The sequence below is a fragment of the Callorhinus ursinus genome, unplaced genomic scaffold, assembly GCF_003265705.2.
Source record: "Callorhinus ursinus isolate GAN/ISIS: 27379988/994484 unplaced genomic scaffold, GSC_fseal_2.0 scaffold11, whole genome shotgun sequence".
NCBI classification, from domain to species: domain Eukaryota; kingdom Metazoa; phylum Chordata; class Mammalia; order Carnivora; family Otariidae; genus Callorhinus; species Callorhinus ursinus.
Genome location: NW_027397073.1, coordinates 49,973,669 through 49,997,658, shown reverse-complemented (window position 1 = coordinate 49,997,658; position 23,990 = coordinate 49,973,669). Strand labels below are relative to the sequence as shown.

The following is a 23,990-nucleotide window of genomic DNA, read 5'->3' as shown; positions in this document are numbered from 1 at the left end:
CCAGAGGGGGAAAATCAAGTATTAAGAACTAAGATAGTCTAAGAATTAGCATGTAGATACTGGCTTGTAATAAAGCAATAATAAAATGAAGGTTATTATAATACAGTGGAACTAAAATGCTAGCTGATCTTTCCAAGGACAGGTAAGTAGCTTAAAATGAATTCTATTTTTTACAGTTTCCTAAACGAAGATCTACATTTGTAAGATATTTACTCAAAATCATTAGTTAGCTTAATCTCTTAACCAAATTATTCTTTGCTTGGGCCAATATTAAATTAAACTTATTTTGTAGCCCAGGTATACATCTGGCCCTGGATAATATACAGTGGATGAGTTATACACAAAAGAAGAATCATTTGTATGGATGTAGTCAGAGAATAGACAAAACTGCAAAATTTACCACCACCCAACTACAAGCTTATACTTTAGAACAGCGCCTTTCCTGAGCCTAGTAAGTGGCTGCACTGTTCTCCTTCTCTCCCTAATATTCTCTCCCTAATATTCAGTTAAATGAAAAGTAATGGCTAGGATGACCCGCAGGCCAATTCCACCTCATCATGATAAAATAATGACTTGAATTTAAGGAATAATATGTGAAGCAAGATAATATAAAACCACCAAAGAAGTGACAAGGGAATCGCATGGCTGTTCGTCCCAAGAAGCCAGCCTACCTTCCTTCAGTTCAATGGTTGTCCACCAAAGCAGGGCAGGTGAGCGAGGGGACTGAAGCATCGGGTCTTTATTCAACCTAAAGTACTCCAGGTCTGCTTTTGAGAATTAAAAACCAAAACTCACATTAAAAGCATCTTTAAAATTCTATAATTGAGCCAGAGATTTGGAAATAGAAGTATCTAAATAAATTGGGGGTAAGAGGATAGTGCTGTCCTCTAACTCAAGGTTTCACAAAATGGAAGCAGGGAACCCAGCAAGTCACTCGACTTGTCTACACATGCTTGCAGAAGAAAGTGACTTTAATACAAGTTGGTCTTTTTCATGATCCGAAGAAATTCTTCCTCGTTCACTTCACCATCTCCATCTCGATCGGCTTCATCTATCATTTCCTGCAGCTCCTCGTCGGTAAGGTTTTCCCCTAACTCATTGGCCACGCGCTTTAGGTTTTTGAAAGAGATCTTCCCAGTTTCATCATCATCAAAGAGCCTGAAAGCCTTCAGGATTTCTTCTTTGGTGTCTTTCTCGGCCATCTTCTGAGTCATTACGGCCAAGAAGTCATTGAAGCTGATTTTCCCTGTGCCTTCTTTGTCCACCTCGGTGATCATCTTCTTCATCTCTTCCTTCCTGGGTTCAAAGCCCAGCGCTCTCATGGCCACCTTCAGCTCCTTCACGTCAATGGTCCCACTTCCATCGGCATCGAAGAGGTCAAATGCTTCGCGAACTTCTTGCTTCTGATCTTCAGTGAGTTCAGGCTTAGGGCCCACCTTTCTTTTCTGGCTGGTAGAGGCCACATTTGACTTCTTAAAGCTGGAAGCCATATTCCTTTGGCGGTTGTTACCTTTAACGGTGCCACCGCAGCCACAGCGCTTGCGCAGGATGACCCCACCTGGAGCACAGGCGCACGGCCTCTCCCCGTTCATTCCCAAAGCTTTCCCTCGTGTTCTCCCAGTGAGACCTGCCTCACTAAGCCCGCCATGTCTACGAGGCTTTATTGACGTTATAATCCACGGTTCCCTCGATTCCAGTTTCCACGAGCTGAGACGTGGGTTGGCAAGAAGTGACTGTAGCCACAGTTGTCTTCCATAATGCATTGCCTCTTGCTGTTCTGTCCAGGCCATTTGCCAGTATCCAGACGACCAAGTTTATAGGGTTATTTGGAAGTCCTTCTTCTCTCCTTTTCTATGCAAATTAAAACAATCAAGCAAAAAAAAAAAAACAAAAAATAAAAACCCTCTTGGAGTTAAAAACAAAACAAAACAAAAAGTCCCTCTTAGTCTGAAGTTACCTAAGGCTAAATTTAGGATAATCAAGATGGAGCTTGATCCCTTGGCATTAAATGTGGGGAAGAAGGAGAGTGAATATTAAGTCACAGCATGTGTTCAACTTGACATAAATGGAAAACAGATAAAATGGAAAAAGTTATGTATAAAATTTGTAGAAGTTTGTCTTCTGACATTACACTCAACAATAATAAAACTTCACTGGCTTATTCAGCATATGCCGAAATATGAAATGTAATATCCAAATGTATGATTTACTTTCAGTGTTTCAATTTTACATACTCAGTGTAATTACACTCGAATAACAGTCTTAATTTCATTCACTAGGCTTTTCGTTTGGAAAGGGGTTGAAATACTACTTTCTGGTATTTTTTAAAGACTCTAGCAGCATATTATTACTCTCACTGTTTATGATCTAGTCGGGGCTGTGCTGAAACCCCCACTCTCATCGCCCTGCTTTGGCAGTGGAAATGGGAGCGTATGCTGCAGTACATGTTGGGACTAAAAACTGCCTCCTGAGAACAAAGGGGCAAGAGAAAAATGGGAGGTTTTTAAGTGAAAAGAAAGGAAAGAGTCATCAAGTAAGCCCATAAAAGGAATTGCTTTTAAAATTGCTGTATGTTTCTTTAAATATTTTTTGAAGATCTGACATTTTAGCATTCTTTTCCCCCCAAACCTCAACTTATTAGTACTTGATCCGTTACAAAGAAGGCACTTTGAAAAGTTTTTATTGAAGAGTTTTGTATCCCCAGTATCTAGAACAGTACTTGACACATAGTAGGTAGATTAATAAATATTTGTTGACTAAGTGAATGAGAGTTACTATTGGTTTTAAAATACTTCTGAATTGTCCAAATAAAACCAACAACCTCCCTCCCCCCCAGATTAAATTATACTGGGAGTGTTATACAAATTCAGTGTTTTGTTTTGTTTTTTTAAATTAGTGACCAGATATTGTTTACATGATCTGTTTAATACCTAGATCTTACTACTGCCCCAATTGATATGTGACATAATGGACAGAGGGCCTGAGTATAGGGTTTCTAAAAGTCAGGGAAACTTACCTCTGGCACCTCCCACCTCTTGCCTCCCAGCACTTGTCACAGTGTCAACCCAAAGTAGACTTGGCAAGTAGACACTGCCATTGCCCATCTTTCAACACTGCAAATCCTCCTGTTTTCTTAACCAGGTCAAAAAGCCTGGGATCTTATCCCAACCCCATGCCTTGTTATCTCTGTGATTCGAGAAAGTCACTTAACCTCCCAGACTCAGTTGAGACATTTGCAGAGTAGACATAATAATATAGCTTCCTAATAGGGCTCCTGTGCATGTTCAGTGAGCTACTCCAGGAATTGTTCCCTAGTGGGGACCAAACAGGGCTGGGAAATTGTTAGTTGAATCTGGATTTTTCCTAGACATTGTGCATTTCTTTTGACATCCGCTCCTCTGCCCAAATTCAAGCCAAGCTATGATGTGTTGGGAAAAACTGAAGGATAGAAGCTGCCTTATATAGAGCTACATTTGGGCCAAGCTGAGCTCAAAGCAAAACGGTTGTCATAGTTTCCAGATGTGTGCAATCAGCAGTCACAACTAGGGGCCACCAAGAGCACCCTTCATAGAAAACAGTGCCCTCAGCCAGAGTCAGCTGTTGGTGGGGAGTTACTTTATGTTCATAATCTGTAATCTGATTTAAAAAGGGAAGGGAAACGTACATGGATTGTATGCTTAGCATTGCGCTTGCTCCTTGCATTTGGTCTCATTAAATCCTTGCCGTCATTTCCCCACTCTGCAGATGAAGAAAAATGAGGCCCAGGAGAGGTCGGTAACATATCCAGTGGTACACAGCCAATAAATGGTGGCTCTGGGATTTTAAACCTTGGCCTGTCTGAGTCCAATGCTGAGGCTTTGTTCACCACAGTGTGCTGCCTTCTCTAAAAATTGAGATTATTACCAAGATGTAGTATCGCTGGGAATATATGATCCTGCTTTTCTTCCCTAAATGTATCAATAATTAAGCATCTTGCCCAGAAAGATTTAACAAGATTTTGTAGGATCTCAGATGGGGTCTCATTCTGGGGTAAGCCAATGAGAAAAAGAGCAATATGCCTGGTATTTACATTTATTTTTCCATTCTGCCTCATTCCATTCCTTGCTTTCAGCTCCTGGTACAAGGTAGTGAGAAGTAGCCTGGGCAAAGTGCTTTCAGTTGTCATTAGTGAGAGTCTACATAGTGCTTATGAAAATCAGCTTCATTGCCTTCAAGTCATGTTTTAAGTTCTAATGAGACCGACATGAAGTAAATGAGATGTCCTGGAAAATCAATGGATAAGAGGGGTTTGGCTTTGTTTTGCTTTTGCCGTTAAAGCTTTTGTACTATAATGTCCTAGGTAATATGCTAAATCAGTTGTCAATTTTCTGAGAGGGGGAGAGGAGATGCTTGTTTAATGGAATGGTCATGGAAGCTTAACAGCTGGAAGGGGGTAAAAAAAGAGGTGCCGGAATTCCACAACGGGGTCTGGAGTCAGTCAAGACCAAGAGAAAGGACCCATGCAGCTTGCTTATTCTAATTATTTGGTTTTCCATTTGACCTGCATGGCATGAAAAAAGGTGAAGCTCAGGAGTCTTTTAAAATTTAAGTTGCACTTAGCAAATTCAGCAAATTCCAGGTGCCACCCAAGGCAGAAAACATGCATAATAAAGTTTCTTTATTGCTGCCTATTTACTTTCCAACAAATGCAGAATAGAGAAAATGCAAATGTTTGACACTTGTGCATAAGCAGGACAACTGTGCCAGTGTGGTGGATGGGTGATTCCCAAACCAACAATAACAGAACTACACTATTTATTCTTGAATACGTGGAGCCATTTACAAGAAGTGGCCTCAGCAGCAAGAGTTTTACAATCCCGGTGGTCTCTGAATGAGACTATGAAGTCCAGTCCAGTGACTCAACCCAAGCCTTTTTGGCAAGCCCAGGAATAGACTTAAGTGTCCAGCCAAAGGCTACATAATTGCTCATTTCATGAACCCCAGAAATAAAGAAATACTCCTGTCAGATACAAAATCAGACTGTATTTTAGAAAAGAATTTACCAGAATCTCACATTGCCTCTCAAACTTTCACCCAAATACTCCTAATAGCAAAGGAGGTATAAAGCACTTCTCTGGGATCCAGGGAAACATTTGGAAGAAGCCTACACCAAGCGTGAAAGGTCTTTATATTTCTGTATTTTATCTTTAAAAGAAAGGATTTTGCTTTTTGCTTCATAGAACATTTGCCAATTCTATTTTGGTTTTAAATGATTGACCATCAAGCAAATTTGATTCCCTCGAAGAAAATGTACTGTGCTTGTTTTGTGACTTTAAGTATACCCCAAGGACGTGAGCAGGGGTGAGGAGAACTTTATGTGGTTTAGCAAACTTGGATGGAGGATCTAATGTAGAGCTTGAGATGGAAAAAATAAAGACTGACAGTGTTTCCCTTCCGCTCCCAATGAAGATCCACTCCACTTATACATCATTTGGATTTGGAGGAGGAAAAAAAAGGGAGGAGGAAGGAAAAGTGTGGGGAGGAGAGGAAGGAAGATAAATGAATGTCCAGAGCATTTGAACTTGAGAGGTGGAGTGAAATTAAATGGATCCAATGAAAGAATGACTGCCCTCTCTTCCCAGAGCCCAGATCAGTCCAACTTAAGCATTGCTTTGATGGAAACAAGCTAAGAAAAGATACAATCTATGTTGATATAAACTCAAAGCAGAACGTCACGGGATTTATGAGCCAGCAGTCATACTACCCTGCTGTCTGAAGAGGGCCCACAAGTGCGGGCAAATGACAGAAAGTGAAGAACCAAGAGGCCTGGAAGTGGCTTGCTTGGATTTTTAAAATGTCTCCTAGACTAAGCTATTGATTTACCCTTTGATCCACCTTCTTTTATTCTCCAAGGCCCCTGAGACATCAGCATCTAAACTGGCTCTGAGGCTGTTAACCGAGGAGAATTTTCTGCTTACCAGGGAAAGAAGGTCAAAAGCCCACAGAGGTGTTCGTAACGCAAGATGAGCCAAATGGGCTGCATGTTCAGGGTGTATGTAGGGATTAGCAGTGACCTGGAGAGTTTGTGCCCTTTTAAAAGACATTTAAAGTCAAATTTAAAAACAGAACAAACGAACTAACTGCGCAGGCCCAAGAAAACAGGTCTTGCGGAAAACAGGTCAGGCAGAACTTGGCCTTTGGACTGCATATTGTTCACCCAGGCCTTGTATTGGCCACTTCTTCTGCTGGGGTTCATGTATTAAGGATGCTTCTCAGAGAAAAGGACAGAGAGAGAGGGAAAATTGAATCCTAGCCCAAAGCCCATTCATGCCTAGTTCCCTGAGGACAGCATAAAGATCGTTACTGAAGGACAGACCATGCTATGAGTCAGCCCAGTAGGGGAAAGTGACCTGCTACAGATGGAGCACTAATCTGGTTGATTTTCTCCCCTGAACCAGCTTGGAGAGGAGGAACCCTCTCTGCTTGCCGTGTCTCTGTGTCCTCATACACCAGCACTCCTTTGGCCCAGATGCCCCTGTGTTTGGCAGTGAGACCCATCCAGATCCACTCTTAGAGGCCAGCCCTGAGGTCCTGTGCAAGGCACAGCGAGGGAGCAAAATAGCTGGGACTGGGACCCTTTCCCATAGAGGCCACAACAGCCACGTTTTCAGAAGTCTGCTCCCCAACTCATTGGAAATTGGAGAAACTAAATGAAAGTGACAGTAGAAGGAAATGTAATGCCTTTGTGAAAAAGTGATTTTTCAAAAATTTCGAGTAGTAGATAATAAGAATCAGTTCTATGACTGCAATATACATTTTAAAATAAGCTTCTGAACCCAATTACAGTTGCTCTGCATTTCAGAGTTTAGCAGTGTGTCAGCAAACAAAGCATCAAAGAAAACCAGTAGGTCATGTTAGGAATCCCTTCATCAACAAGTAATCATATTACAGCTCCCTCCTGCTAAGCCTCTAAATGGGAAAGGGGGTACAAATTAGGGCAGGAGGAGATGATGTCCTCTCATCCATTCCAGTTGGCAACTGATCATCCCCATGGAGGTTTTTTATTTAGATGCTGGTTAAACATCTTTTGAAACTCAGTGGGTTCACCACCGGGAATTGCTGTCCCTCTGCTTTCCGTGATGTTCCGCATTTGCTACTTTGCATCTACAAAGTCCTTTCCAAATTCCTTTGGTTTCTGGATCATTCTTATCTGAAATCCATGTCCTTTTATTTTGTTTTTTGTTTTTTGTTTTTCCCTTGGCACCAGCCAGGGTTCCTTTTGCTCAGAATGCTGTGCATGGGATAAAGCTTAGGATGGAAACTGGGTCATTTACTTGTGGTATTGTTTTCAATTGCACCTCATACAAAGTGTTTGCCTGCCAGGGTGATTTCAGGCCCCATCGCTTTAGTGTGAGTCCACAGTTGGTTAATTTTAAAGCTCCCCACATCCTCTAAGAACAGTTTCAACAGGCACTTTGAAAAGTAATTTAAGGATTTAAAAAACAACAACAACAACGCAAGGATAAAAGAGGGGAAGCAGTCAAGCGGCGAAAGAGGACACACATTAGCTTTTAGATATAAACTTACACTTCAGATCATCTACCAAGTGGGGCTGAAAAAGATGGGGAGGATTCATACCTTACCACAGATCTGTCTATGTGAATTTAATCAAAATCCTGAGTATTTAGTGAATTCTAAGAAAGTGATCATTATTTAGCCTTTCTTTCTGCTTAAAACGTGTGAACATCCTGATTTCCTAGCAGTCAACTTTTAGACACTAAGGCATAAACTAGACATTTTATCTTACATCTTGTTCAAAACAAAGGAAAGGGCCCTTTAGAATTCCTGGTTTGTTAGGGATTAATTTAGAATATGCAAAGCAAATACCTTTGAATTTAGCATGGGGGACCTCCAGAAATTTACAAGGTGAGGATTAATGTCCAGATAAATGGAAGAAGATTAAGAACATGTTCAGAATTGTATTCTTTAGCTTTAGTGAAACGCAACTCACCAGCAGAGAGATCTCTCTCCTCCGAATGACTGTGGTTATCCACCTCTCCTGGCCTCTATGGCAGCCCCAATGAGAAGCCAGAGACACTGCATCTATAGGTTACATTTTAGTCTGAGACAAGTTGTCTAAATTATGTCAGTGGTGGCCATATGGCCCATGTGCGCGGGGCAGAAGTGTGGTGAGCTCAGAGTCCTGGGTGCCTGCCCCGGGATACCAGCATGACCACTCCTCGGTACGTGACCTCAGGCAAGCTAAGCTCCAAATTCCCATAAAATGGGGGTGGAAAAGCAGTTAACTCACAGGACTGCAGTGGTGGGTAAGTGAGATAATCCATGTGATTTGGTGTCAGGGACTGAGCCACATGATGGTGAAATTTTTAAGGTGATTGTCATGTAGCCCTTGGCTCTGTTACCTGTTTACTAACACCCAAATATTTTATTCACTGTCCAAACAGATCTCCTCTCCAATTTCATATTTATAACTTTTGATTATCAGGCTTACTTTTTATTAGTTTCTAAAATAACAGTTGCTTAAATAAAAGAGATTTATTTCTCTCTTTTGCTTGGTCCCAGCTCACCTGGCTACTCAGATGGTCCCAGGACACCAAGCTCCTTCAGTATTATTGCTCTGGTCCTACTAGGCGGTTTGCCCTTGTTACACGGTCTAAGAGGGCTCCGCATCCCCAGCGCTTTGCCAGCAGGAAGGGAGATGTGTCGGGCTCCTCTTGAGAAACAAATCCTCTCCGCTCTACCTAACCACTCCTCTGGTGCCCATAGCTGCACAGGATTTGCCAATTTGCATAGGTACAACCTGGTAGTGCCTCACCTCAGCCCAAGCCTCTCACTCTCTGTTCTGGAGCTTCTCGGACATCCTAGCAAGTACAAGCCAGTGGTGTGTGAGAGTTAACACCTTGACCAGTGGTGGACGAGTACTAGTGGGTATCTCTCCCCTTGTGTCTCCCCATCAGAAGGTACTATGGGATTGAGTGCTAGTCACCTGTCATAGTGGCCAGCTCTGTGACTTATTCTTGCGCTGACTTTCCCTCCTTCCTCTTCACACTTGCTCTTGTCACCTTCACTCCTGCTCCCTGGAATCACTTCCCAAATAAATCTGCAGTCAAGCTTTAGCTTCAGACTCTACTCTCAGGGGAGCCCAGGCTGAGAGAGGGGAGTACACAAGCGTTCCATGACCCAGAAGTGGCCCACATCCCATCTGCTCACACTCAGTTGGCCTCATGTAGGCTGCCAGGCAGACTGAGCAGTGAATTCTTTTTTTTTAAGCTTTATTTATTTATTTTAGAAAAAGAGAGAGAGTGTGTGTGTGAGCACAGTGGGAAGGGGCAGAGGCAGAGGGAGAAAGAGTCTCAAGCAGACTCTGTGCTGAGCGTGGAGCCCCATACAGGCTCGACCCCACCACCACGAGATCAGACCTGAGCCAAAACCAAGAGCTGGATGCCCAATTGACTGCGCCACCCAGGTGCCCCAAAGTGAATTCTTTATTGTGGGCTGCCATGCTCCCAGTTAAAGTCCATTACTGTGGAGGAAGTCTCTGCACATGATTCATTGCATGTTTCTTTTAGTTAGACAGATGTGACTTTGCACAATTAAATACAACCCGGGTAGGATACCAGGGGTTATGACCACTGCATTCTTTTGACCCATTTTCTATGTGAACTTAAGCAGGTTGCTTCAGTCTTCTGGGCCTAACTGTCTTCATTTGTAAAATGGTGATAGTAATAACTCCTTTCATTCTGTGACTACATTACCTGACAGGTATGCCTACAGAGTGCGATCCAAGTTACCCCTTTGGTGAGTGAGCTCACCCAGCCCACCAACCTGGGAAATAGTGATCAGCACTGGGTAAACATTTGCTGCTTAAAATGTTGCACTGAAGTGGGCTCTTGCAGATCATCTCTTTTCATTTCATCATTAGTTCCTTCTCTTCCAAAAGATTATCTACCTTTGGAATTTATCCTTTTAAAAAATAGTCACGAGGAGAAAAGCGGAGGGGGAAGTTACTCATGACACTTGTTATGTGAGTCTAAGGGACAAAACTGCATTCTCTCTCTCCATCAATAACCTAAACTTTCAGACATGTAGGAATAGTTAAAGATTCCTTCTGGACTATTTTAAGGAGCAAATTTATTAGTTCTATAGCATCTCGTAATCCTGAGGTATTTAGGAAAACTACATTCTTTGGATTCTGAAACCCTCGCTGTTTCCCTGAGCTACTTCAAACAATGCTGCTTTTGCTGACGGGGCACTCCCTGGGCCAGCACTGTTGTTGAATTGTAAGTAAATAATCTTGAAACAAATCTGTAGTTGACACACTGTCATATTATGTTTACTGCTCCAGAGGAGGGATTTATTCTGAGAATATTGAAAAATTCCATTGCTGTTTGGGGGAAGTGACAATTGGGATCACCCATAAATTAAAGTGACTGCCCTCTGTACCTAGATGTGGTCCGAAACATTGTGCATGCACTGAAATGTCATATACGAAATAGAACAGTGCTAGATAAAAATATATAACGTTACTAAATAAAAACAGATACCGTGGATATGACATTTAAACTGCCAAGTTTGGCTGCAGCTAGTGGCTGTCCTCCCAGGATTAATAACATGGGTGTTCTGAAGGTGGAGCAGAAAAGCTAACTCAGTTCGACGGCATCCTGCTTTGGTTTAGCATAGATTTCATGATGTTATTTAGGTTGCCTTAAAAAAAAAAAAAAGATTTATTTATTTATTTGAGAGAGAGAATGCCCACATGTGAGCTGGGGTGGGGGGAGGGGCAGAGGGAGAAAAGCTCAAGCCAGCTCTGCACTGAGCGTGGAGCCCGACATGGGGCCAGATCGCATGACCCCTGAGATCACGACCTCAGCTGAAATCAGGAGTCGGCCACTCAACCCACTGAGCAACCCAGGCGCCCCTAGGTGGTCTTTTAAAAAAAATAGTTTAATATTTACTGAACCAGGTACGTCTTTCCCTGCAAGAAGGCTATTTTGTGAGTTTCTAAAACGCAGTACATTCTCTGCCATCTCTGTGTCCCCACGCCTGGCTCATTTGGGGGCTGGTCTGGCTTTGGGTGTTGGCAAGAGCAGTCATATCATGTGGAGTAGGGACAAATACTCAGGTGAGGAAGGCATCAGCCACAGTCCTTGATTTCAGCAGGAACTTCTCTCCACTAACTCCATCTAAATCACAGCAACATGTAATCACAGAAAATTAAGAACAAAGCTAGGATTAAACTACAACATCCCTCTGTGTGCATAATAACCTTCCTTTGATACCTTCTACAATCTTTTAAATAGCAAACATGTGCTTTTTTTGAGGTGATTTCTTTATGTAGAATGATGGCCAAAGACACAGGAAAAAAAGTTCTTCCACAATTGTGGACTATTCAGCGGAGGGCTGTTCAGCAGGCTGGAAAGAGCCAGAAGTGCTGCAAATAATCGTAGCACCAAGGATGATGCTTTAAAGCAGGGGCGGAAGGGCTCCCCTCCCGGCGGGTCAGGGAGAGCCTCCTAGAGGAGGTCCCACTCCAGCATTCTGGGAGGGCGCTTAGGAATTGTCCAGGAGGACAGAAGAGCAGAAGACTTTGCGGTCAAGGGAATAACATCTACAATACAAAGGAGTAGAAGCAAGAAAAGCGAACAGCAGGTTCAATAGTGGTTGAGTATCGGATGTGCGTGTGGGAACGTGAGGAGGGGGTATGCTTGGGGACGGTGTAAGCCCCTGCCAGGTCTGCTGGAAACTCGTGCATGGAAGGCAGTGCGGTGGCAGGCACAAGCTATTGAGGTCCTGGAGAGGAGATTTAGAGTCATGGGATGTGACAGTTTGGTGGAGACAGGGGTCTCTGTGTTGTAGACCACCCAGATCAAGCGGCTGATGGCCGGATAGCGCGTCAAGATCTGTTTGTGCGCTTCTCCTGACCAGCCCAAAGACTCAGGGCTGCGGCAAGATCATGGAGGTCCTCAGCGGCAGCGAGAGAAGAAGTGGCCTCTTGCAGTGTGTAGGATTGCCCAGGGCTAGCTCTTACCATCTCGCCTCTGCTCACACCTGCCCGGCCAGCCTGGCTAGACCTTTTGTGCCTTCATGCCTGCACATTTTATGAGTTCTAGCCGACTAGACTCTCCTCCGTGTGTAAAGAACTGGCAGGTGGCGCGCCTCGCTGGCTCAGTCCGTAGAGCATGCAACTCTTGATCTCAGGGTTGTGAGTTCAAGCCCCACCTTTGGTGTAGAGAGTACTTAAAAGAAAAAAAAAACTTAAAAAAAAAAAAGAACTGGCAGGTCCCCCTTTATTGTGTTCCTCTTCCTTTTAAATCTACTGCTCTATTCTTTATTGCAGGAGATGCTGAACATTCAGATAATCAGTAAATAGCCTCACTTGTTTCAGTTGCTTTCTGTGAGCTTTTTCCACCCTCACCCTCCCCCCATGCCCGCAATCACAGGATCCTAGGGAGAATAGTATAAATGAACCCCCATGCACTCATCATCCAGCTTCAACAATCACCAATTCATGGTCAATATTTTCACCATTACCCCTATCCTCAGGTTATTTTGAAGCTATCCCCAGGCATTTCATCTATAAATAGTTCAGTATGAAATAAGAAAAATTTGATTCCCATGCGAATCTGATGTCTCGCACTTTGGCCATATTTAAAAGTATTATTTATTAGAGTTACCCTATGACCCAGCAATTGCACTCCTGGGTATTTACCCCAAAGACACAGATGTAGTGAAAAGAAGGGCCATATGCACCCCAATTTTCATAGCAGCAATGTCCGCAATAGCCAAACTGTGGAAAGAGCCGAGAGGCCCTTCAACAGATGAATGGATAAAGAAGAGGTGGTCCATATATACAATGGAATATTACTCAGCCATCAGGAAGGATGAATACCCAACTCTTACATCAACATGGATGGGACTGGAGGAGATTATACTAAGTGAAATAAGTCAAGCAGAGAAAGTCAATTATCACACGGTTTCACTTATTTGTGCAACGTAAGGAATAGCATGGAGGACATTAGGAGAAGGAAGAGAAAAATGAAGGGGCTGGAAATTGGAGGGGGAGACGAACCATGAGAGACTATGGATTCTGAGAAACAAACTGAGGGTTTTAGAGGGGAGGGGGGGTGGGGGGATGGGTTAGCCTGGTGATGGGTATTAAGGAGGGCACGTAGTGCATGGAGCACTGGGTATTATACGAAAACAATGGATCGTGGATCACCACATCAAAAACTAATGATGTATTGTATGGTGACTAACATAACATAATAAAATTTTAAAAATAAATAAAAATAAAAGTATTATTTATTTATTTAAAAGTGTTTTTTCTGTTCATTGTCATCAGAGTGCTTGTTCTCAATTAGCAAGATACTGAAAAGCCATTTGCCACTTAAAAAATACGTTATATATGCAAAATGTTTCTATAATGTATAATATTAGAACTAAAAATAGTAGAATAATATTAGAGCAAACATACATGTAACCATGACTGAGCTAGAGGGAGAGGAGTATATCCAGTATCTTTGAGGTCCTTTGCTTCTTCTCTCTCCCCTCCAGGTACCCTCTGTCCTGAAATTGAGGCTAATCTTTTCCCCCACACAGAGCTCTGTGTGTATTCACCATATGTAAGTTTGGACCTCTAAACAATATATTGTTTAGCTTTGCCTACTTGTGAACTTTTCATAGAAATAGAATCACTGAATCATATAAATATGGTCATATAAAAACAAAATCACATAAAAGTAAAAATCATTTAAATGGAATCACTGAAATATTGTTCTGTGACTTTTTCTACTTTAACATTTTTTTTTTATATTCACCCATGGATGTGTACCTTAAACAGATTAAAAATGTTCTCTTCTATTGCTAGTTTTTTAGGTGTTTGTTTTATAATTCTGAATGGTAACTGGATTTTTATTTTTCCTTAAACAAGCAATACATTTATTTATTTTTTAGTTAGTTTAGATTCAGATGTAGAATTTAGTGATTCATCACTTATATAAAACACCCAGTGCCCACCACAAGTGCCCTCCTTAATGCCCATTACCCATTTAGCCCAACCCCCACCCACCTCCCCTCCAGTAACCATCAGTTTGTTCTCTATGGTTAAGAGTCTGTTTCTTGGTTTGCCTCTCTTTTTTTCTCCCTATGTTCATTTCAATTTCTAGTTCTATCTGCCTCTTTACAAATGGCAAGATTTCATTTTTTGTGGCTGAGTAATATTCCATTATCTATATCTATATCTATATATCCCACATCTTTATTGATTCATCAATTGATAGATTGGGCTATCATTGATAGTTGATATCATTGATAGTGGATATCACTGATAGTATAATTGATAGTTTTGGCTCGTTCCTTACTTTGGCTACTATGGTAACTGGATTTTATTGAATTCTTTTTCTTCATATTCTAAGAAAACATGGTTTCCTCTTTTAAACTGTCATATTACTTGACTTTTTAACATTGAGGCAACCTTATATTCTGAATAAATCTAACTCGGTCATAACATATTATATTTTTCATACATTACTGGCTACAAGTTTGCTAATATTTTGTTTAGGGTTTTTGTATCTATGTCCATGACTGAGGTTAGCCAATATTCTTCCTTTCTCCTATTGTCCTGGTCAAGTTTGGACATTAAGATTAAGCTAGCATTGTGATATGAATTTGGAATTAGTCTCTCTTTTTCTGTAATCTGAAAACATTGTAAAATTTGGAATTGTTTAATCCTTGAATGTCTGTTAGAACTCAACAGTAAAATAATGGGTCTAGTATTTTTTCTGAGAAAATATTTTGAATCAACTCCATTCCCTTTGTGAATTCAATTTCTTTAATGTATATAAAACCATTATGATTTTCTATTTTTTCCTGAGTCAATTTTGATCATGAAAATTTTTCTAGTAATTTCTGTGTTTCACTTATGACTTTGGCATGAAGTTGTACATAGTATTATTACATAGTATTTTAAATCTCTTCTGCAACTACAGTTATGTCTCCTTTTCTATTCCTAACATTATTGATGAATGCTTTATCTTTTTTCTTGCCCAGATTTGTCAAAGATTTGGCAATTTTATTTGTCTTTTCAAATAACCAATTTTTGGATTTGTTGATCCTCATTTAGTATAGGATTTCTTCCCATTAATATTTCTATCCTTTTTTTAAAAAAAAATCTACCTTTCTAAACTCATTGTTTTTGTATTCAGGTATTTATTTTATTTTATTTTATTAAAGCATAGTTGACACAATGTTACATTAGTTTCAGTGTGCAATAATAGTGATTCAGCAACTGTTATGCTATGCTCACCACAAGTGTGTATCTTTGCTATCTTTATTATTTTTCTTCCTCTAGTTTCTTTTTTTTCCTGCTCCTCTTTTTGCTTCTTAAGCAACATGCATAGCTTGCTAATTCTCAGCCTTTATTCTTTATTATTATAAGCATTTAGGCTATAAAATTTCTCTATACCCCTTTAGAATATCTTAATGTTTAATAATTAGCAATAATTATTAATATGAGATATTTTAAGCACTGTTAATGTTAAGCAGTCTTTGCAGTGAGTTTACTGAGACATGAAATACATTTCATCATGTTTTAAAATTTTGGTTTAACAGCTTATAATACAACTACTTGAAAGTCTAGTTCTAAATTCAATTTATTTCTATATTTGATTTTAATGATGATCACAGCTGAAAAAGATACCTCACAATAACATATAAATACAAAAATGAAAGATGTGCATTGTTGGGTATACTTACAAATGATGGTATCTTTATTTTTTTAATAGTTCCAGGCACCAATTATGCAAGGTTTTTCTTAGTATTTGGTTAGGAAATTTCCATCTTCACTGTTCTGTGGATGTTGCTTCTCTCTATATTTGACGGATGGTTAAAAAACCACTGATATTCTTCATTTGGAAGAGTTAAAAAATTAATCTTTCTCCAAGTCTAAGTAGGCAGATAAAAGAGTTCTAAGAGGTGAAACCTCTTTTCGGCAAGAAAGTTACATAATAATGGAAAGATTTCTAAACATATTTTGCACAGACTATCTTTTCTCTCTCTTTTTTTTATCTTTGACACAAAACATTTTACTAAGTTTTATTTCAACTGAAGCCTCCTACTGCCTTACGGGTATTTCATTACTTTTTATCTTAATCATAATTTTTTATGTCAAAAACCTAGATAGTGGATCACTTAAAAACACTTATTTTTATGTGTTATTGTTATGTATTTCAAACAGGCAGATAGAAAAATTGAGAACATGAATTTCCCCCATCCCTTTATTTTTGACCCAGGTGGCCTTAGCATTCACTTACATCCCTGGATAACTGAGATTTTGTTGTCATTGCAATGCAGGGCACACACAGTATGCACTCAAGAGGTAATGGCTGGGTGAATGTGTGGATGAATGAATGAATGAATGAATGACCTAATTTTTTGGCTTCCTCCATAGACTGTGATCTATGGGGACCACTTCTTTTTTTTTTTTTAAGAATTCATTTATTTGACACACAGTGAGATGACAAGCAGTGGGAGCAGCAGAGGGAGAGGGAGAAGCAGGCTCCCCGTGGAGCAGGGAGCCCGATGTGGGGCTCGATCCCAGGACCCTGGGATCACAACCTGAGCTGAAGGCAGATGCCCAACCAACTGAGCCACTCCGGCGCCCCAGGACCACTTCTTATTTACCTTTGTATCCCGAGTATCTAGTATAATGCTTGCACATAGTAGGCGCTAAATAAAGAAAGGAAGGGAGAAACAGGAAGGAAAGAAAGGAGAAAAGGAGAGAGAGAAGAATTGTGTATGTTCTTACCTGTATGTCTCAATTAAAAGGAGTGCCTAGTAAGTTTGGCCAGTTCAACTTTAACCTTATTTACAGCCTTTTCAGTGCTTATTTTTAATGAGAGCAGTCAAAAAAGATTCCTAGGATAGCAGTTATCTCTCTATAAGTGAAAATGTTTTCCCAAGGAATAGAGGAACTAGTGAATTCTATTTTCATACAATCTCAAGGCTACTCCTAATTGCCTATGGATTGGAAAGTACTCCTTTGTCTTTGATGTTATTCTTTGACTGTCTTTTGAAAGATAAAAAGCTAGCATAGGTTTGTGATTGGATTATGCTCCTCCCACCTCAGCCTTGGAAGTCTTGGTGGGATAGGGTATAGTAATACTTTGAGTCACTCAGAAGTGTAAGTCAATAAAGCATGGTGAATAAATGGCTGCTGATACCCAGCGCCGCGTGTTTGCATGTGGGATGCACCGTCTCACAGGGAAACTTTACCTCATGCCAGGATGTTTAATCAATGCCTCTGACAAAGTTACATGGTTACCTGCAGTGAGACTCTAGTAATACTTTTGGAAACCAACCTACCATGAGCTCTTGCTGTGAAAGTATTTAAATAATTAAAAACATTCCTCTATCAAAGGAGTCTCCTTCTGACAGTGGAATCCATAACTTCTGTAGCCTTTCTTTTCAAAACACTTAGATGAAAGAGATGGTTGTGTTTTGTGCAGCACTCACGACTTTTTTTTTTTTTTTTAAATGAGGCCAAACTTTGTTCAAAACATTTAGTGATGAAAATCTTAATAACCATAGGTTGGGGCACCCAGGTTCTTACTGTCTTCCTCCGGGTGACATGAGTGGTATAACTGCACTACATAAGGAGAGGTTTATATTTCCTTGTTTGGATCTTGAAGAGCTGTTATTGTTTACACAGGAAGTCACTGGGCAGGAAATCTCAGCAGTAGGTTTCAGGCTTAAATCTCTGAAGATCAGTGAGAAGAGAAACAGAAGTGCCTGAATGCGCGCGCGTGCGCGCACACACACACACACACACACTTATCATGTCTTACTCATTGTGGAGGAAATACAGCCTTAAGAAAGGCCCTGAGATTTAAGACGGGATGCATCTGGAGGGGGGGGATCAAGAGGAGGATATGACGATACTCAAATGAGGGAAATACCACCCTCTGAGCACTTTTTTTTTTTTTTTTTAATGACAACCATTATAACAGCAATAGCTTCCAAGACCGAGGGCATTGAAATTCACCCAGACAGGTCCAGATGGTCTGAAGCCCTCTTAGAATGAAAGGGCCCTGCTGCGGGTTTCTGAGACGTAGCTGATGGGGTTAATAAGCCCCTGTAGATCTCAGATGGAGCAGGCACCAGCTCGGTAACGTTTTGTCCCTGGATTGTCACCCACAGTGAAAATCGGATAATATGGAGAAGGGCATTGTCTCGGCAACAGAAAGATAGATGGTCACCAGGGAACCTGGATAAAGGAAGCTTCTGTCCGTACACCACGAAGTTGAGATTTGTGTGGCAGGTTGTTGCAGCTAGAGGAAGATCTCACTCTTTGCATTACAATTCTCCATCTTGCAAGCAAACTTACAAGGAAAGGCAGGCCCTGATCTGTGGGCCAAGTATGACACTCTCCATGGCAAACACATTGGCTATCGTAATTGAGAGATGAGTTACTTGTTCACAAATCAATTTTCTCAAGTTTGGTTAGTGTAAACACTCATTCCCCAGGCTCCAACATCCCTAAATGAACAGATGAGAGGAAAGTTTTGAACCAAAAGATAAAATCTGAGGTCCAGCCTCCAGGCCTCTGTGACCTCATGACCTCAGCTGCCCCAAAGGCCCCAACTGACCTGAAGGAGTGTCTTCTGAAGCATGACTCCAGCCACCTCAAGTGCCCAGGGAAGAGCAAAGGGGATGTATTTTAAAGTTGGCTAGATTACTTCAGTGGGCAATTAATTCTCCACTTCGTGCCTTTCCTGACCGTGGATTTCAGCTTCCGGCTTTAGTACCATGGACACCCCACCTTCTATTAATCTCCTGGTCATCTTTATGGGGAACTTCACTGTTTGTAAAGCCTTTTGCATTCAGGATGTCATATAGCCAACATAACAACTCTGAAAAGTAGGTGATATCACTATTCTCACTTCATGAATGGGAAACACGAGGCTCAGGGAAAGAAGTGACCTGCACATAGTTACTCAGTTAGTAGGCCGCAGAGCTGCAACCTGGACCCCGATGTTCTGGTTTGATTTCTGTTATGACATGTTGGTTGTATCCTTAAACCACTGATAGACAAATTTAGCCTCATAGACCTGCGAAAATATTTGTATGCTTCCTTATCTATAAATTATAAAATGTATGACAATGTTAATATGTTAGTACATTACTGAACATTCAAAAAGTCAGACATTTTGAAAGGATAAAGAAATGAAATAAAAGGATGTTTTAAAAAATAATTCATTTTGTTTATTGATCAAGCAAAAACAAATTTTGCTCTAACTACAATTATTACTCATTTTAATTTTAGGGAGATGTGATGGTCAAAGCTTCAGTATTTATGAAAATCTTGGTTTAACATTTTGTGACATAGTGATTTTCAAGTGTGGTCTTCAATATATTTTGACACTTTTTATTTTGGAATCATTTTAGATTTATGAAGAGTTGCAAAGATAGTACAGAGTTATGTATACCCCTTACCTGGTTCCCCCCACTGTAAACATCTTAGGTTGCGACGTCTTCCTGTGGCATATTGGACTTAGGAGTGGACACTGATACATTTTTGTTAACTGAACTCCAGACGTATTTGGATTTTACTAGCTTTTCCACGTATGTCCTCTTTCTGCTCCAGGATCCAGTATAGGGTCCCATCTTGCTTGTCATCATCATGTCTCCCAGTCTCCTCTGATCTGTGACGGCTTCTCAGTCTTTCCTTGTTTTTTTTTTATGACCTTGGCAGTCTCAAGAAGTATCAGCCAAGTAGCCCGTAAGATGCCTCCTCAATCTGTGTTTGTCTGATGTTTTCCTCGTGACTAGACCGGGGGAATGGTTTTGGGGATTGAATATCCCAGAAGTAAAGCGCCATTCTCATGGCATCATGATGGGTGTACATAATAGCCGTATGGCATCACAGGGGATGTTGGCCATCCCTTGGTTAAGGCAGTGTTTGCCAAGGTTCTCCGCTGTGGAGATACTACTTAGCCCTTTCTCTATTCTGTCAAGTCACTATATGTAGTCCATGTTCATAGCAGGAAGAAATGGGAGAGTTGGGAAGTAAGCCCTACCTCCTGGAGGGGTGGAGTCTACATACATTGTTTGGAATTTTTCTGTGGGGAAGATTTGTCTCTTCTCCTCTCATGTATGTATGCATTCAATCATTTATTTATATAAACATTGACTCATGGATATTTATTTTATATTTTGGGTTATAATCCAGTGCTATGTTACCTATTTTGTTGCTCAAATTTTTCCAGCTTTGGCTATTGGGACTTTTCTTAGGTTGGCTCCTGTGTCCCAGTTCATGCTCCAGGTTCATCTTGTATTTTCCCTGCCTCAGCCCTGGAAATTGTCATTTCTCCTAGGTGTCCTGGTTTCTTAAATTGGAGAATGGTATTTAGAAACCATTGTGTGCTCACTGCTGTTGGAGTATTATTAATTCTAGGCCCATTCGGTAGACCAAACTTTGGCACACACACACAGATGTGTACTAACTCATGTTTGTCCAGTACTTAGTTTTTAACAGACAACATGGAAAAAGATTTCTTACAAAGATAAATAGACCCAAATAAAAGAATTGCATCATTGACTAAATTTCCTAAAACATGACACATAATTTTCAGTTGTATCTGCCAGTTATAAAAACATTTTTGTTCAAATTCATCTAGTAAGCTTAAATATTCCCTGTTGTTAATCTGTTGGTTCTTACAAACTAAAAAGTGTTGCTTTTCTGTATTGTGCACTCACAAGTAGATTCAAAATCTACAAATTCTCTTTCCAAGTTTTTAAAAAGTGCAGATATCAGAGTTTTTATAGATGACACACTATTTTGAGCAACAAAATTCCATAATCATGGAAATATTTCCAGGCATCCAGTTTCTCAATTTTTTTTTTGTAGCACAAATTTTATTCAGACAGTATTTACTTTCTCATTCACTGTGAACATATCCACTTTATTGTGAAATGACAGAGTGAGAGTTTTCATTATTTATTTACATATATATTTTATTGTGGTAGAAGATAAAAGTTATTATTTTAACCATTTTAAGTATACTGTTCAGTGGTAATATTCTATTGTTGTGCAACTATCACCACGTTCTATCTCCAGAACATTTCATCTTGTAAGCCTAAACATCTGTACTCATTAAATAAGAACTCCATTTCCTTCTCCATCCAGCCCCTGGCAACCACGACTCTAGACTTTTTCTCTCTCTGAATTTGACTATTCTAGTACCTCATATAAGTGGAATCATATAATATTTTCTCCTTTTGTAATTGGTTTGTTTCACTTAGCATAATGTCCTCAAGGTTTATCCGTGTTGTAGCAGGTGCCAGAATTTCCCTCCTTTCTAAGGCTGAATTATAGTCCACTGTACGTATATATCACATTTTGTTTATCCATTCAAACGTCAGTGGACACTTGGTTGTTTCTACTGGTTTGGCTATTGTGAATAACACTGCTGTGAACATGAGGGTACAAAAATCTCTTCAAGTTCCTGCTTCCACTTCTTTTGAGCATATCCCCAGAAGTGCAATTGCTGGATGATGCGGTAATTTTATGTTTAATTTTTTGAGATTTTCTTGGTCATTTTCCATTGCACTACAATCTCATTTTTATAAAAGCAATCTCAACAAAGATATTTGAAAACCTTGAAGTATATACCAAAAGTGAAGACAAAGATGAGGGCATTATTCTCTTCTGAGTAAACATAGCGTGTGTGAACCTAATAAATCAGTCAGTTAAGCATTTGGGATATGGGTTCTAATGACAGTATATGTTAAATACTAGGAAATCTTTATTTTTCTTATTTTTAAAACAGAATTTTAATATAGTCCAAAATTTTAATTTTTTTCTTCTCACACACCAATGGACTGCTGTTCTAGATGGCACAGGAGAGAGTGGGGGTCTGGGTGACGGCCTGAGTGATGGCCTGAGTCTGTCTGTCCCGCCTTCTCTACCTTGGAAAGTTGTCACTACTGCAGCGGCAAATGAGGGTTCCAGTCCCAGGCCTCCCTCCTCTGTGTGCTCTGCTGCCCTCCCACCTGGCACCACCACCTACTCCCATTAGTCACTCAGGTCCCATTAACCCCTTGGCATCCCAGATCCTCAGCCCAAAACAGCTTGTTGAGAGTTCAGTCATTTTCTGAATTTTCTCATAAGCAAACGCAGCAGAAGGTTCTGAGTTTCTGGGGCACCCGTGTCAGGACTTACAGTAGGAATTTGCTCAGTGAAATTGCCCCTGGGCTTGGCACCTCTGATCAGTGTTGATAAACATTCAATAGTTGCTAGAAGATTTTGAGATTAATTGATGCAGGTAGGAAAGCTCCTGCTGGGACCTACATATAGAACTTTGGCCGTCTATACATAGGACAGAAGAGTTATAAGCCATTCTCGCTGCTTTCTTATGGAGCTCATTAGCAGTAGCCCATGCAGAAAGTGGCAAGGTCAGAATGATGAGTACTTCTATGTACACTGCTGTGTCTATGTGTTCATCTAGAATTTAGAATTGGAATAGGCTTGGAATGATTCTATTGTCATGCATCTAGACCTGATGTGAAAAGATGGCCGTTTTAATTTTTTTAGTTTTTTTTTTTTAAGATTTTATTTATTTAACAGAGACACAGCGAGAGAGGGAACACAAGCTGGGGGAGTGGGAGAGGGAGAAGCAGGCTTCCTGCGGAGCAGGGAGCCCGATGCAGGGCTTGATCCCAGGACCCTGGGACCATGACCTGGGCTGAAGGCAAATGCTTAACTGACTGAGCCACCCAGGCGGCCCCACAGCCATTTTTAGATAGCTTAGCGTGAGCCCACTTATTGAAACTGTCAGACAGTCCATTTATTCATGCTGGATTTTCCTCAAACACTCTTGGTGCTTTTCTTGTGACAGGGTCTGCCAGGACACATATCAGCACCTCCCCACCCCCAACACCACCCCAGGTCAATGCTGACACTCTTCTGGCTAAAAAAAATGAATTTTCTCATTTTTAGCTTACTCATTTGGCAGAACCACCACATCCACATGCCAATTCAAATAGAAAAGAGGGAAGGCGGGGCATATGAAAAGGGGAGGGGGAGAACTGTTTTCTAATTAATCAAGATGTACATATCAGCACTTCATTTTTTACCTCTAAATAGCATTGTGCCCCACAAACTGACCCTTGGGGCTGCAACTGAGAAGGTAAGCCTTTCTATATCAGGAAATAAAAATAAGTTGGTGTAAAAGAAACTGCAAAATAAATTGAGACCTTAATTATTACTCTCTATTAAGAATGCATTCTTATAGATTAAATACTACACTGAGTCACAATATTTTTTGTTTTGCATTTTGTTTTGCATTTTTTTTATTGAAGTACAGTTGACACACAGTGTTACATTAGTTTCAGGTACACAGCATAGTGACTCAACAAGTGTATACTTTATGCTATGCTCACCACAGATGTAGCTACTTACTATCACCATACAAGGCTATCAAAATATCATTGACACTCTTCCCTATACTGTATCATTCATCCCCATGACTTACTCATTCCGTAACTGGCAGCCTTTCCTTCCCACTCTCCTTCACCCATTTTGCCCATCCTCCTTCCCCTCTGGCAACCACCAGTTACAAATATCTTTCTCGTCAAGAACTTTTCTTAATAATAAGGCAGAACTTTCAAAACTGTTATTACCTATGTACAGATAATGTCCCCATTTTTTTTCTGATAAAACTAAACTTTTTACCAATGCAAAGAAGATATCACAAGCACAGACCTACTACCTTTCATTCATACATTCAACACTGGACACAAAACACATATAAGTAAAGAGCTAGAGAACAGATCGTTTCAGACTTGGGGAGAAGAAATGGTTTTGGGGAGGAGGGAGCATGTAAGGTGGGATATGAAAGAAAGGATGGCGGAAGGAGGGCATTCAGGGATGAAGAAATGGTTTGAGCAATCACGGGGCATGTTAGGTGTGTGAAAAACTCTGATAAGGACTG

General features: G+C 40.5%; 1 protein-coding gene across 1 annotated transcript; it reads right to left on the bottom strand.

The window, feature by feature from the left end:
* Positions 1-803: 803 nt before the first annotated feature.
* CETN1 (centrin 1) lies at positions 804-1,535 on the bottom strand. Its single transcript, XM_025886678.2, has one exon. It carries the CDS (start codon positions 1,488-1,490, stop codon positions 972-974), a length of 519 nt encoding a protein of 172 aa, XP_025742463.1. The 5' UTR covers positions 1,491-1,535; the 3' UTR covers positions 804-971.
* Between the last annotated feature and the right edge of the window lie 22,455 nt (positions 1,536-23,990).

Bases quoted from the DNA above. Each gene is read 5' to 3' on its own strand.
- CETN1 (XM_025886678.2), bottom strand. From the start codon at position 1,490: ATGGCTTCCAGCTTTAAGAAGTCAAATGTGGCCTCTACCAGCCAGAAA.